The sequence below is a fragment of the Microcebus murinus genome, chromosome 3 (genome assembly GCF_040939455.1).
Source record: "Microcebus murinus isolate Inina chromosome 3, M.murinus_Inina_mat1.0, whole genome shotgun sequence".
NCBI lineage: Eukaryota > Metazoa > Chordata > Mammalia > Primates > Cheirogaleidae > Microcebus > Microcebus murinus.
In genome coordinates, this window is record NC_134106.1 from 38222 (window position 1) to 53373 (window position 15152).

Here is a 15152-nt window from a genome sequence, read left to right on the forward strand (position 1 = left end):
GAAGCTGTTAGGCGTAAGACAGGAAAAAAATAGAAGGGCTGGGATGCATGTGTAGCTGGATGTGAACATAAAGAGACAACAAGGACCTGGAGATAATCAGAAAATTAAAAATACAAAATTTCTCTGTCTAGGTTCAGAGTCCATTGTGTAGCCTGGGAAAAGGTGTCCTCTTTGCACGTGAAGAAGCAGTGCCCTTTCTACATGTGATTATTTCCTATGTTTTATGTGGAGCCACAAAAGATTCCATCATTCCCCCAAGAACAATTGCTGCTAATTATGAAGCATCTATTACACACCAAGAGCTGTCTTGTGTTTGTCCATTTCATGTATCAAAACAATCCATGACTTAGGAAGCCTCCTCAGGTTGAATTAAACAAATTGGCCCAACTGAGTAAACCAACTCAGTTAGGTCAATTACTATACATCAAGGGAAATAAAGAATAACTATAGGCTGGGCAAGGTGGCTCACGCCTGTAATCCTAGCACTCCGGGAGGCTGAGGCAGGCCGATTGCTCTGAGGTCAGTTCAAAACCAGCCTGAGCAAGAGCGAGACCCCATCTCTACTATAAATAGAAAGAAATTAATTGGCCAACTAAACATACACAGAAAAAATGAGCCGGGCATGGTGGCACATGCCTGTAGTCCCAGCTACTGCAGAGGCTGAGGCAGTAGGATCGCTTGAGCCCAGGAATTTGAGGTTGCTGTGAGGTAGGCTGACGCCACAGCACTCATTCTAGCCTGGGCAACAAAGTGAGACTCTGTCTCAAAAAAAAAAAGAAAATAAATAAAAAGAATAACTATAGAAAAATTAGCTCAAATAGGATTCTCCAGTTGAAAGGAAAAAATGGAATGTAAAAATTAACACAAATTCACATAACGCACCCACTATGTAATTAATCATTTCTTGAAATTATTTTGTGAGCACCACTTCCTTAAAATTATCCTTGCAATATCTGAGCATGTCATATAAAAAATACTTCATGAACTTTTAAAAGGGAAAATGTCTTAGGTCTAGCATGAGTCAATGACAATTAAAACCAGGGAATTTTCACGGGGAGATTCTGAATCAGGAGCGATAAGGATTTAGAGAGATGAATTCAATACAAAAAAGAGAATACATACTTACTTTCAGAATTTCTGAGGTTTCTACATTGCTGGCAGAATATCTAAACTTGGAATTATCAGTTTTCAATGTATCCTTTTTCTACTCAAAACAGATACACACTAACATAAACACAGTTTCTTTCTCCATAATCTCTTTACAACTAAAATCTATCTTTAGAGTGATATAATTCTATATTTGACACTCTGTAGATAAAAAGTAAAAGCAACTTTATGTTTTGCAGGCCAGAGAGGTCACATGTTCAAGGGAAAATGTAGGCTGAAACTTTGTAAATTGTCGCTCAGGATTCAGATATCTATGCCTTTCAACAGCTACACAAAAAATAAAAATATACCCTATGGAAATATTTCAAGTTTAAAGCCTGTTGAAACAAAGGTCACTAAACATGTTATTACACAATGATATCCAATAGTATATTGTTACTATCTGTGACCTATAACTTAGAATACGGTGGGACAGGATGTTGGTGGCAGTATAACACTTTATTCAATGTACAACACTCAACACATGAAACACGAGTTTATTAAAAAATTTAAGTTCACACATAGTCTTTAAAAAATCACTTCAACATCCACTGTATTTTATTACTAAATATGCACCTGGTAAAACAATTTACTTCTGAGATCCCAAATGTTTCTAACTATAATAAAGGAGATTACTCTGTATGACTAATGCCAACATCACCTCTAAGGCACTTACAAGTTAATCACAAAGAGTCTCTCCATTTTATTCATTCATCTTACATTTTAGTGTTTTTAGTGTTCATCGTAAGAGCACATGAATGATACCCACCTAATTTAGAAAGACATTTCATATCTTTGATGCAGCAGTGATTGACCATATTCTCTCACAAAAACACTAGGAATGATGATGTATCATCAAGTAATTTAAAATTGAATTACATTCATGTTTGATTTTCTAAAAAATATAAAATTTTTAATGCAAAAAGTATACTCTAAATGTAATTATGACTCTCCATAACTCTTCTGCTGTTTTTAAACATACACATAAATTACTAAACTATTTAACTTTGCATTCTCTATAACCAAAATTCTACTTTAGAGTAATATCGGAAAGTATTAGGACCTTAGTTCTATCTACTACGAGTCCCCTAATATTTATTTAGACATGATTTTTTAATTAAATATTTTTCAAATTATAGCATATATAAAATATCTTTTAGTATAACCTCTGGTGTTTCCAAAGCTGTGTTATTGAACAAAGGTTTTCAGAATTCATTACATTAGTAGACTGTTTCTCCAATCCAAATTCTCGTAATTTGAATAAAGTTTCAGCAATCAATGTAGGATTCCTCCCACTATATATAGTCTCCTGTGCACAATAAAATCTGTGATAAAAGTAAAGGTACTGCACCACTCTTTAGAGTTGTAATTTTTTTATTATAAATACTCTGGTGCACTCTCAGATGTTAATGCTCTGAAAGGTGTTTTGAAACTCCTTACATTTATATCAGGTACCCAGTATGACTCTGTGGTGTTGAGGTAATAGGTCATCAGTTATTAAAGGCTACGCCACTTTATTTACATCTGTAGGATTTTGTTTTTGTATGAATTCCCTCACCTATACTACAATAAAAGCACCAGGTAAAGTATTTGCCACATTTCTCTTTCTGGTATGCTTATAAAGGTGTGAACAATGCTTAAAGGTTTTGCCACATTCTTCATATTTTTAAGGATTTCTCTCCACTATGGATTATCTTATATACAGAAAAGTGTGTGAGTAGTGGATACAGGCCTAACGATATTGTTCACATTTTGTAAGGAGTTTCTCTACTTAAATTTCCTCATGGATACAAAGTTTTCAGCATAAGTTAAAAGATTTACTACAATCCTTACATTTGCAAGGTTTCTCAACAGTGTAAATGTTTGCTTAGTAGAGTATGAACACTGATTAAAGGCTTTCCCACACTGTTCACATTTGTAGGCCTTCTTTCCACTATGAGTTCTTCTGTGTGGAAACGTGAGTACTGGTTAAAGGCCCTGCCACATTCTTCACATTCATAGGGTTTTTCTCTGGTATTAATTCTCTTATGTCTTTTAAGATGTGAACTATGGCGAAACACTTTGACACATTTTTCACATTTGTGCAGTTTCTCTCCAGCATGAATTATCTTATGTCTTTTAAGTTGTGAGCAATACCTAAAAGCTTTGCCAGATTCTTAACATTTGTACAGTGTATCTCTAGTATGAATTACCTATGTCTTCTAAGATTTGAGGAATGCCTAAAGGCTTTGCCACGTTCTTCACATTTGTATAATTTCTCTCCTGTATGAATTCTCTTATGTCATTTAAGGTGTAAGGACCGGTTAAAGGCTGGGCTACATTCTTCACATTTGTATCGTTTCTCTCCAGAATGAATTCTCCTATGTGCAGTTTAAGTAGTGAGGACTGCTTAAAGGCTTTGTCACATTCTTCACATTAGTAGGATTTCTCTCCAGAATGAATTCTCCTATGTGCAGTAAGTTGTGAGGACTTCTTAAAGGCTTTGTCACATTCTTCACATTTGTAGGGTTGCTCTCCAGTATGGGTTATCTTATGACATTTAAGTTGTAATAACCAGGGAAAGGCTTTGCCACATTCCTCACATTTGTATGGTTTCTCTCCAGTATGAATTACCTTATGATTTCTAAGGACAGAGGACCAGGAAAAGACTTTGCCACATTCCTCACATTTGTATGGTTTCTCTCCTGTATGAATTCTCTTATGTGTAGTAAGGTGTGAGGAACGGTAAAAGGCTTTGCCACATTCTTCACATTTGTAGGGTTTCTCTCCAGTATGAATTCACACATGCAACTTAAGGGTTGAGAACAAGCTAAATCCTTTGCCACATTCTAAACATTTGTATGGTTTCTCTCCACTATGAATTGTCTTATGTTTCATAAGGCTTGAGATATGATTAACGTTTTTGCCACATTCTGCAGATTTGTAGGGTTTCTCTCCTGTATGGATTCTCTTATGTCTTTTAAGACTTAAGGGCCACTTAAAGGCTTCACCACATTCTTTACATTTGTAGGATTTCTTTCCAGTCTGAATTATATTATGTGCAATGAGGTTTGAGGATCTGGCAAAAGCTTTGCCACATTCCCCACATTTGTATGGTTTCTCTCCAGTATGAATTATCTTATGACTTTTAAGTTCTGAGGAAGAGGTAAAGAATTTGCCACATTCTTCACATTTGAATGGTTTCTCTCCTGTATGAATTATCTTATGCCTTTTAAGTTCTGAGGACCAGGTAAAGAATTTGGTACATTCCTCACATTTGTATGGTTTCTCTCCTGTATGAGTTCTCTTATGTTTTTTAAGGTATGAGGACTGGTTAAATGCTTTGCCACATTCTTCACATTTGTAGGGTTTCTCTCCAGTATGAATTCTCTTATGTTTCATAAGGCTAGAGATACGATTAACATTTTTGCCACATTCTTCACATTTGTAGGGTTTCTCTCTGGTATGAATTCTCTTATGTCTCATAAGGCTTGAGATATGATTAAAGTGTTTGCCACATTCTGCACATTTGTAGGGCTTCTCTCCTGTATGTATTACATTATGTCTTCTAAGATGTGAGGACTGCTTAAAGGCTTTGCCACATTCTGCACATTTGTAGGGCTTCTCTCCTGTATGTATTACATTATGTCTTCTAAGATTTGAGGACTGCTTAAAGGCTTTGCCACATTCTTCACATTTGTAGGGTTTCTCTCCAGAATGAATTCTCCTATGTGTAGTAAGATGTGAGGACTGCTTAAAGGCTTTGTCACATTCTTCACATTTGTAGGGATTCTCTCCAGTATGAATTCTCTTATGCAACTTAAGGGATGAGGAAAAGCTAAAATCTTTGCCACAATCTAAACATTTGTATGGTTTCTCTCCACTATGAATTCTCTTATGTTTCAAAAGGATTGAGATATGATTGACGTTTTTGTCACATTCTGCACATTCGTAGGGTTTCTCTCCTGTATGAATTCCTTTATGTGTACAAAGAGCCAAGTGCCTGTGAGAGGTTTTGCTACATGCTTTCAATTTGTAATATTCCTTTGTATTAGGAATTGTTTTATGTTCAGTAATATGTGAGCATTGGTTAGAGGCTTTCCCACATTCTTCACATTGAAAAAGTTTCTCTACATTATGTCTCACCTTATGTCTATTTAGATTTAACAATACCTTAAAAGATTTCAAACATTCATTACACTGGAAGATTTTGCTATGTGTAGTCGTTGAACATTTGTTACTTTCATTATCGCATCCTTTCTGCTCCTTACGCTCCCCCACACTTTCCCAGTCTTTTGTTAATTGTAGATTCTCAAGGCCACAGCTTTCAGATCTTTTTGGTATCACTTTGGGGAATAAACATTTTATATACTGCTCTGGCAAATAGTCTTCAGTAGAATGAGAAGACAAAGCTGAAAGAAATTAAAAAATAAGCAATTATCCCCCTTGTTTCTTTGACAATCAGAGAAACAAATGTTAGAAATTTAATATGTAGAATTTTGTAAAACACATTACCAAGATGGCGCAATACACGATGCAGGCTCTAATTCTCTTTTAGATAAATAAATATAAAAAATGATAGTTACCAAATTGCCTTTGTGGGAATTCTAATAACCAGAGAAGAGTTCACAGGACAGCAAGAGAGGGAAATACCGAAACCAACAGAGAAGAGAAAGAAAATTTGTTATATTCACTCTACATGGCCTTTCCTCCTTATTAATACAGTATGCTGCACATAGAAGTATATTCCCAAATCCCAGCTTCTCTCTCAAAAGAGAAGGAAAACATTGGCTCTTTCTGCTTCTAGGAGCCCTTACAAAGATTGGTTTGTCTCTCATAACACAGAGTTCTGAAAAGAATTATACTATTATTTGACAGACATAGTGTGCTGAAACCAAAGGTAAAAGATTGTTACTGCACCAGGGAAATTTCAGTACCACAGATGGAGAAGAGTTATAGCATATGACAACAGGCTCCTAAAAAAAAAGTGGGAAAATAAAAAATGTCACAGAAAAAACATCCTCAGAACACATTTCATGCTCCTATCCAGTACAGTGAATTGGTATCAGAGTCCCCCTGGACAAAGCCACTTGATGAAGTTTGTGAAAGCTGATTTTGTTAATTCGCACATCTCAACCAATGATTACAACATATTCCAAATACGACAGTAACATATCGCCATGAAAGAAACAAAATAACAAGAAGTCAACCATAAAGGATTGGAGATGTATAAATTACCTGAAAAAATTAAAAATAACCATCTGAATGATGAGTAATCTGTGAAATAGGAACAATACTGAACATAAACGAAATCAGGAAAGTAAGAAAAACAACAAAATATAGAAGCCGAAGAAAATACACACTATTCAGCTGAGGCATACAAGAAGAAATGACTGAGAAATTCTCAAAGGTAAGAATAAATACATAAACAAATTGAGACGCTCAACATACTTCTGCTAGGAAAAACACCAAAGTACCCATAAGAGACAGACTATATACAAAGTTCTTAAAGTCACACGCAACAACAGAATCTTGATGCTATGTATAAACATGCTTCTTAGAGATTACTAGTCAATTTATCAACAGAAAACTTGCATGCCAGAAAATATTTGGGTGGTATATACAAAGTGCTAAAAGATGACAACTTAAAAGCAGAACTGTATCCATCAAAACTGTCCTTCTAAATGAGGAAAAATAAACATTTCTCAAGATAATTAGATACGCAATGATTTATTACCCACAAGCAATTCCAAAGGGGACTGCTTGCATTCAAAATAAAAAGATGGTAGAAAGCAACACAAAATTATATGAAACTAAATAACTCTCTGGGAAAGACATGGAAGTATATCTAAGTAAAATTCTCTAGTATCGGAATGATGGTGCAGAAAACATTTTTATTCATGATCTAAAATTTGAAGATGAATACAGAAAAATAACCACACCTCTGTTAATGGGTATACAATATAATGAGATATAATTAATTCATGGTATCAATAACAAAGATGACAGCAGATGTAATGAGGAAAAATTTTTATATGTGACTAAATTTCAGTTGTTAACATTTTAAGATATATTGCTGTAACTATTAGAGGCACTGTGTTTTCATCATGGTAACCATAACAAAAATACCTATGGAGATACACTAAAATAATGACAAAGGAGTCAAGGTATGTCATTACACACATCAATGAGACACAAAGAAGAAAAGAGACAAAGGAGGAAGAAAGATACAACAATAAAAATACAATTGATAAAATGGCAAGAGTAAGTCCTTCCCTTTCAGAAAATTATGTGAATATTCATGCAGTAAACTTCACAATCAAAAGACATACATTGAATAAAGGTAGGGATTTAAGAAAATACTAATAAAAATATCCAACTATATACTGTCTGCAAGACATTTCCCTTACATGAAATGAGAAAATATGGAATAAAATTGGCAGGACAGAAAAAGATATTCCAAGCAAATGCTGATGAAATGAAAATGGGAGGTCAAAACTAAGTGCAATATAATTTGATTCAAAACTTTGTTAAGGTCCATGGGAAAATAACCTGCTATCTTGCTTCTGTCAGTATGCTTAAGCATAGAATAAAGGGGGAAGCGAGAGGGTGATATATTCACACAGCTGTCAACAACATAAGATAACCACTAGACCAGAGGGCCAAAACGCCCTGGAGCACCAAAACACCCAAGGGTACCTCAATTACCCAGATAACAGGAAGTGAAATGTACTCTGGCTTAGATCATAGGATGTAGAATGTATTTTTGACTGAGATTAATGCTGACTGTACCTCCTGTAACCCTGCTTGCTCAACCAGATAACTGTCCTGGATATGGTTTTTGCCTTTAAAAAAAAGTACTTCTTTTGGCTTGGGCTGCTCTTTGTATAACTGGCTCCTGGAGGTGCAGACATAGCTGCTGGCCAGCTAATAAAGACTCCCTATTTGGCTCAGTTCAATCTTTAGGTCTTTTCTCGTGTTCTTGACCATAGGACCATAACAACTTGTCTTATTTCATATAACATACTTTAATTCAAAACTGTCACAAAAGACAAAGAATGATATTTAATAATAATAAGAGTTCATTCACTGGAAACCTATGATGTACTTTTACATGTCTATACATGTGTGTGTTTGTGTGTGTGTGTGTGTGTGTGTGTGTGTGTAAAATAAAGGTTGCCAAATATGTAGAGCAAACATTAAGAGAATTAAAGCTAGAAATAAATAGCAATGTCATAACAGTAAGATCCAGCAATACCCCACTTTTGGTAATGAATAATAATGCAAGACACAATGTTATATGAGGGAACAGAGAACTTGAAAGCACTATAAAAGTATTATTATGCCTATCAGACAAATAAATAGCACTACATGCAACAGAATACAAAATCTTACCAATAGCTCAAAAATAGTTCTATTCTCCTGAATAGAACAAGGGTTCGGCCACAAAACATTTCTTTACAAGCTTTTAAAAATTAAACTATTACAGAAAATTATTTGTGACCAAAATGGAATAAAATTAGAAATCAGTAACAGACAGAAAAACAGAATATCGATAAATAAATGGAAACTAAATGATGTACTCTTAAGAATACTCTTGAAAGGTTGAAAGACTTACTATTTTTAAGATGTCCCTACTACCCCAAATCATCTATAAATTCAATGGCATCTTTTTAAAATTCTCAATGTAAAATTTTTTAGAAAAAGAAATTTAAAAAATCATATGGAATGCCAAAGTGCCATGAAAAGTACACCAATCTTGAGAAAACAAATAATGTTGGAGGCATTGCATTTTCTGATTTAAAGACATGTTACAAAGGTCCAGTAATCAAAGCAGTTTGCTACTGGCATAAAATCAGACAACTAGACAATGAAACAAAATGTACAACAGATATAAACCCCTAATGTACATGGTCAATGGAAGAGTTATTTGCATATCCATATTCATTAGCATTATTTGTCTATTATATGTCTATACATGTGTGTGTTTACATGTCAGTGTGTGTGTTTACATCAGCATTATTCATAAAAGTGAATATATTAATACAACCCAAATCTGCCTGATAAAATAAATGGAAAAATATAATTGGGTATATAAAAATAATAGAGTAATATTCAATTTTAAAAAGGAGAAAATCTTTTAACTTTATAATAAAGATAAATCATTCATGCTAAACAAATCATTTATGACTTCATGCTAAATGAAATAAGCTAGCCATACAAACACTGACACTTTAGAATCTACTTATATAACATATTTAAAGTAGGTTAATTTTTAGAAAAAAAGAAAAACGGAGTAGTATCTGTAAAGGATAAATGTTATATAACATTGTTAATATACTTACCATGAGTGAACTGTGTAATAAAAATATTTAATATTATAAATTTCATGTGTTTTACAATAAAAAATAAATAACACCAAAAATACTTTAAAAGCTTTTCAAAAATCATCTTCAAATTACACAAATGATTCACACAAAGATAATGTAATTTTAACAATAAATATATGTTGAATTTAAGATAATTTTCATGACTATTCTCCTAGACAGAGTAACCATTAACCACCAAGAAAAAAATGTACTACTCATAAGCAAAATAGGAGTAATATTCATATAGAAAAAGAAACACAAAGAGAATTATATTCGTGAAAGGCATATGGCTGACTGATATTTTATTTTTGCCCCACAATGTTTTTAAGTATACAGAATTCAATATTATTATGCAAAAATATAATATACAGATAAAAACTAAAAACACAACTGTCCGATGTGAAGTGGCCTATGTTACAAAATGATGGAGAAAAAAAATTGAAAGAACTATAAAATTGCAAAACAAACTTAAAAAATTGATCTATAAAATTCTGAATAAACATAGTATATGACTGAACAAGAATTCTAGATTAACTGTAATTTTCAAGATGACTGGGCATCCGTAAGAGCACAGATTTTGAAACATTAGCATACAGACAGGGCAATAATATTTCACGAAACACATTATAATCATATATAAAAATCCTAGATAAATAAATGTTAAGGATTATATATTGAAATGATTCTACAGAACCTTCTTTCTTATGTTACTGTTACAACTTTAAGATGTTTTAACCAGCCTGAACAAGAGCCGGACCCCATTTCTACTAAAAATAGAACAAAATTAATTGGCCAACTAATAATATATAGCAAACATTAGCTAGGCTTGGTGGCACATGCCTGCAGTCCCAGCTACTCGGGAGGCTGAGTCAGAAGGATTCCTTGAGCCCAGGAGTTTGAGGTTACTGTGAGCCAGGCTGACGCCACGGCACTCACTCTAGCTGGGCAACAAAGCGAGCCTCTGTCTCAAAAAAAAAAAAAAAAAAAATGTTTTTGTACCCTCCAATTCTCAAGGTGTTCAGAAAGAATCTGTACAAGATAAGCAAATAAGAAAGGAACCAAAGCAAGGAATTACAAAATCAAAACAACACATATTAAGACAGTAAGAGATGAAATGAGTGATAACATAGCCGGAAGAAACAAAGTCAGAGTAACTTCATTACTCTCAGTAATTACTTTCAATATAAATGGATTAGATGCTTTGATCCAAAGAACATAATATGGATGAATGGATTAAGAATAAATCAGTTTCTACAATACTTTGTCTATAAGAAACTCATTTCAGCTTTACGGGACGTAAATAGGCTAAAAATAAATACATGAAAAATGCATTCCATGCAAACAGCTATAATTGGAAACAGGATACATAATAATTACTATATTAGAAACACACTTAAGATCAAAACTGTCATGAGAAAATAAGATTCATATTACATAATGAAAACGGGTCCATTTATCAGAAATCTATAACACTAAAATATACATATATAAAATATACATGTGTACTAATACTTATAACATGTTATATATGTTATAGAATACATGTTGTAGAACATATAAATTACATGTATATATAATATCAGGGATTCCAAATACATGAAACAAATATTGGCAGAAGTGAAGCAAGAAATGACATGGTTGCTGTTTATTTTCAGGCTTCACCATCAGTAGTAAATAGAAGAATCAGAGAAAAGATCAAAAAGAAAGTTGAAAACATGAAGATTATATAGCAATTAAAACTAACAGACAAATACAGAACTCTCAAGTCACAGCAGCACAATCTATAATATTTTCAATTACATATGGGGCCTTTTATTAGGACACTTAAAAAGTCTAATGAAATGTAAGATGATACTGTGGAGAAAAATCTAACCCGCCGTTCTGCTTCTGTAAACTCCACTTGCTCAACCCTATTCCCTCCCCAGCTGGCACCCCTCCGCTCGCTCAACCCTATTCCCTCCCCCGCTGGCGCCGGCGCCACTCTGTAACTCCCCGAAAACGCTTGCCGTTAGTCCTTGGAGTTTATTGATTAGAAGTTCCAAGATTAGAAGTTCCCGATATTAGCCCATCTGGTACATGTTTGTGCAAGGTCAAAGCCCATGGAATTTCCCCCACCCTGTGATCCCTAGCCACCTGCGTGTGGTTTCTGCCGATAAAAATCCTAAGGAAAAAAAGGCCGGCGCGGCAGCTTCCCTAGCTCGCTTGCCCCTGCGCTGCGCTGGAAATAAAACCTCATGCTTTTGCATCAAGTCTCTGGACTCTGAGTCTTTTTTAGGCGGTCGTCTCTCCCCCACACGGGCCGTACATTTCTGCAGCCTAACAATACAGGAGTAAGAAAATGGATGAGAAAAACTGCCAGCCAGAGTTCCTCTGTAAGAAAGACAAATTTTAGAAGAAAGTAAAAGAAAACCAAACTAAAACAAAACAATAAAAAAAACAGGCAGACAAACAGATCAGGAAAGTTTTGGGATGAAGGGTGCCTGAAAGCACAGGAGACTCCATGGGAAGAAGTTGCAGAGAGAACTGGAAGGAGAAAGGAGTCCTGAGAGGCTTAGAGCCCAGCAACACGGTAGGTGGCGCAGTTAAATTTTCCCTCCCTTGCATCTGAGACTGCTGGTGGACTCCTGAGCAGTTGGAGAGACCTGCCAACATCAGTCCAGAGACCACCACTGCCAGTGAGTGGAGAGCCACTTGTAGACGGGGCACCAGGCTCCCAGCTCCCTTGGGGCACCTCCCAGCACATAGACCCGAGCCAATAGGCAGGTACCATATTACTTCATTCTCCCCTTCCCCTTGGCCTTCTGTGGCTGCTCGGAGAGACAACTTAGCCTCCACCTAGAAGCATCTGCAGGGAATGTCACCATTACTTTTGGGGCCCTACAATGGACCGAGGGGTATTCAGACTGTGAGTTCCTACCCTCCAGCCCTCTCAGGTGCCGCCTGCCTGGACTCCAGGAGAGTAGGGCATATACCGAGGCAGAGACATTCATCCACCTTGGACACCTCATGGGTGACTTCTGATCAGCACTCCTCTCCCTGGCAGGTGTAGTATTGACCTCCAGGGCCCAGGGGACAGGTCTGCAGATGAGATCCCGTACACCCAAGGTCTCCATCACATAGCCTGTAGCACAGAAGGGGTATTTGCGAACAAGACCTACTGACCTGTGTGTGCCTTCAGGGACAGATCAGCGTGCTTCAGGGACATCACTCCTCCCATGGGAAAGCTGTCCGCCCAGTCTAGGCCGAGATCCTGGGATCCTAGGCAGGGAACCTCCCAGGGTGCATCACAAGCAGGGGAGACCAACTGGCGTGAGGTCCTGCATACCCACAGAAGCCCGAGAGAAACTGGAAAAGGGGAGGGTGGAAGGAGCGACGCCTGCTCCAGACTGCAGGTCTCAGACAGCCCCACCCCCACACCCGGACTTTTCATCTGAGTGGAACCATTTCAGCCCCTCCCTGGAAGCTGTACCAGAAGCAGAGAATAGGCCTTTGACCTCTGCGTACAGCATCAGTGGAGCGAGGGCAGGCTCAGCCAACCCACCCCAACTGAGACTCACTCTCCCACTTATCAACACTGAGTGTGGAGAATGACACACCTGGAATTCCCAGAGTTCGACCCAACACCTGAGACACTAGATAGAGAGCCCCTTCAGAGGAATAAAATCTAGTTATAGGACCAGAAACAACACTGCAGCCTGCTCCTCCCAGCTAGTGCCACCAACTGACACATCTACTAACTCATCACAAAGGGTGTGGTTGAATCTCACCCACAAACACCACCTACTGGCTCAGAGACTAAACAGGGTATGTCATTATTCAAACTAAAATGTAAAGGTAAGAGGCAATAGCTGATCCAGACGGGCAGGAACCAGCAAAAGAACTCTGGAAGCATGAAGAATCAAACAAAAAGCACACACCCAAAGGGGAACACCAGTACTCTAGCAATGGACATCAAACAAATTCAGAACACTAAAATGACAGAAGAAGAATTTCAAACAGAGACTGTAAGAGAACTCAATGATGGCCGGGCGAGGTGGCTCACGCCTGTAATCCTAGCACTCTGGGAGGCCGAGGCGGGTGGATTGCTCGAAGTCAGGAGTTGGAAACCAGCCTGAGCAAGAGCGACACCCTGTGGCCACCACAAATAGAAAGAAATTAATTGGCCAACTGATAAATATAGAAAAAAAAAAATTAGCTGGGCATGGTGGTGCATACCTGTAGTCCCAGCTATTCGGGAGGCTGAGGCAGTAGGATCGCTTGAACCCAGGAGTTTGAGGTTGCTGTGAGCTAGGCTGACGCCACAGCACTCACTCTAGCCTAGACAACAAAGTGAGACTCTGTCTCAAAAAAAAAAAAAAGAGAGAGAGAGAGAGAGAACTCAATGATATGCAAGAAAAATGGACAGCCAACACAAAGAAACCAGAAAAAAATCCAGGAGTTGCAAAAAAATGCACTAAAGAAATTGAAATAAAGCACTCATTTCAGGAACTTTCTCCTGTAACTGATGATAAAAAGAAAAGAGAAAATAAGAATAAAAGGAAATATAAATTAATTTAAAAAAACAAAAGAAAGAAAAACAAACCACTCCTGAGAGGAAAACTTATATCCATAAATACCTACATCCAAAAGACCACAAAAAAATCTAATGAATTGTCTAAAGAACTGGAAAACGATGAGCAAACTGACCCCAAATCCAGCAGATGAAATAAATAACAAAGATCAGAGCAGAACTAAATGAAAGTGATAAGGAAAGAACTATATGGAATATTAATAAAACAAAAAGGTGGTTCTTAGAAAAAAAAATCAACAAAACTGACACACCTCTAGCTAGATTAACTAGAAGCAGAAAACAGCTCTAATAAGCTCCATCAGGAAAGAAAAAGGAGAAATTACAATGGATACTATGGAAATACAAAATGTCATCTCTGATTTCTATAAAAACCTCTATACATATAAACTGTTAAATGTGGATGAAATGGACAAATTCTTAGAAACACACAGCCTCCCTAGGCTCAGTAAGGAAGAAATAGAATTCCTGAACACACCAATATCAGGTACCAAAATAGAAACAGCAATAAAAAACTATCCTAAAAAGAAAAGTCCCCACTCAGATGGTTTCACACCTGAATTTAACCAGACCTACAGAGAACTGATGATGCCTATCCCCCAGAAATTATTGCACAATATTCAGAAGGATGGAATCCCCCCCAACACATTTTATAAAGTCAACATCACCCTGATACCAAAACCAGGAAAAGACGCACCAAAAAATGAAAACTACAGACCAATATCCCTTATGAATATAGATGCAAAAATTCTCAACAAAATCCTACCAAACATAATTCAGGCTTGTAATTCTGGCTCAGGCTTGTAATCCTAGTACTCTGGGAGGCCGAGGCGGGCGGATTGCTCAAGGTCGGGGGTTTGAAACCACCCTGAGCAAGAGCGAGACCTCGTCTCTACTATAAATAGAAAGAAATTAATTGGCCAACTACTATATATATAGAAAAAATTAGCAGGGCATGGTGGTGCATGCCTGTAGTCCCAGCTACTTGGGAGGCTGAGGCAGGAGGATTGCTTGAGCCCAAGAGTTTGAGGTTGCTGTGAGCTAGGCTGACGCCATGGCACTCACTCTAGCCTGGGCAACAAAGTGAGACT

At 36.7% G+C, this 15152-nt stretch overlaps 1 protein-coding gene across 1 annotated transcript; it reads right to left on the reverse strand.

Moving 5' to 3' along the window:
• Positions 1 to 3411: 3411 nt before the first annotated feature.
• Positions 3412 to 12699, reverse strand: LOC105881553 (uncharacterized). The gene is made up of 2 exons (XM_076000501.1): positions 12657 to 12699; positions 3412 to 5537 (listed from the first exon to the last, which is right to left on the reverse strand). Exons 1-2 carry the CDS (start codon positions 12697 to 12699, stop codon positions 3925 to 3927), a joined length of 1656 nt encoding a protein of 551 aa, XP_075856616.1. The 3' UTR covers positions 3412 to 3924.
• Between the last annotated feature and the right edge of the window lie 2453 nt (positions 12700 to 15152).

Excerpts from the sequence above, each read along its gene's own strand:
- LOC105881553 (XM_076000501.1), bottom strand. The coding sequence starts at position 12,699 with ATGTCCCTGAAGCACGCTGATCTGTCCCTGAAGGCACACACAG. Across the intron at positions 5,538-12,656 it reads GTCCCTGAAGGCACACACAG|CTTTGTCTTCTCATTCTACT; the intron begins GTCAGTAGGTCT and ends AATTTCTTTCAG.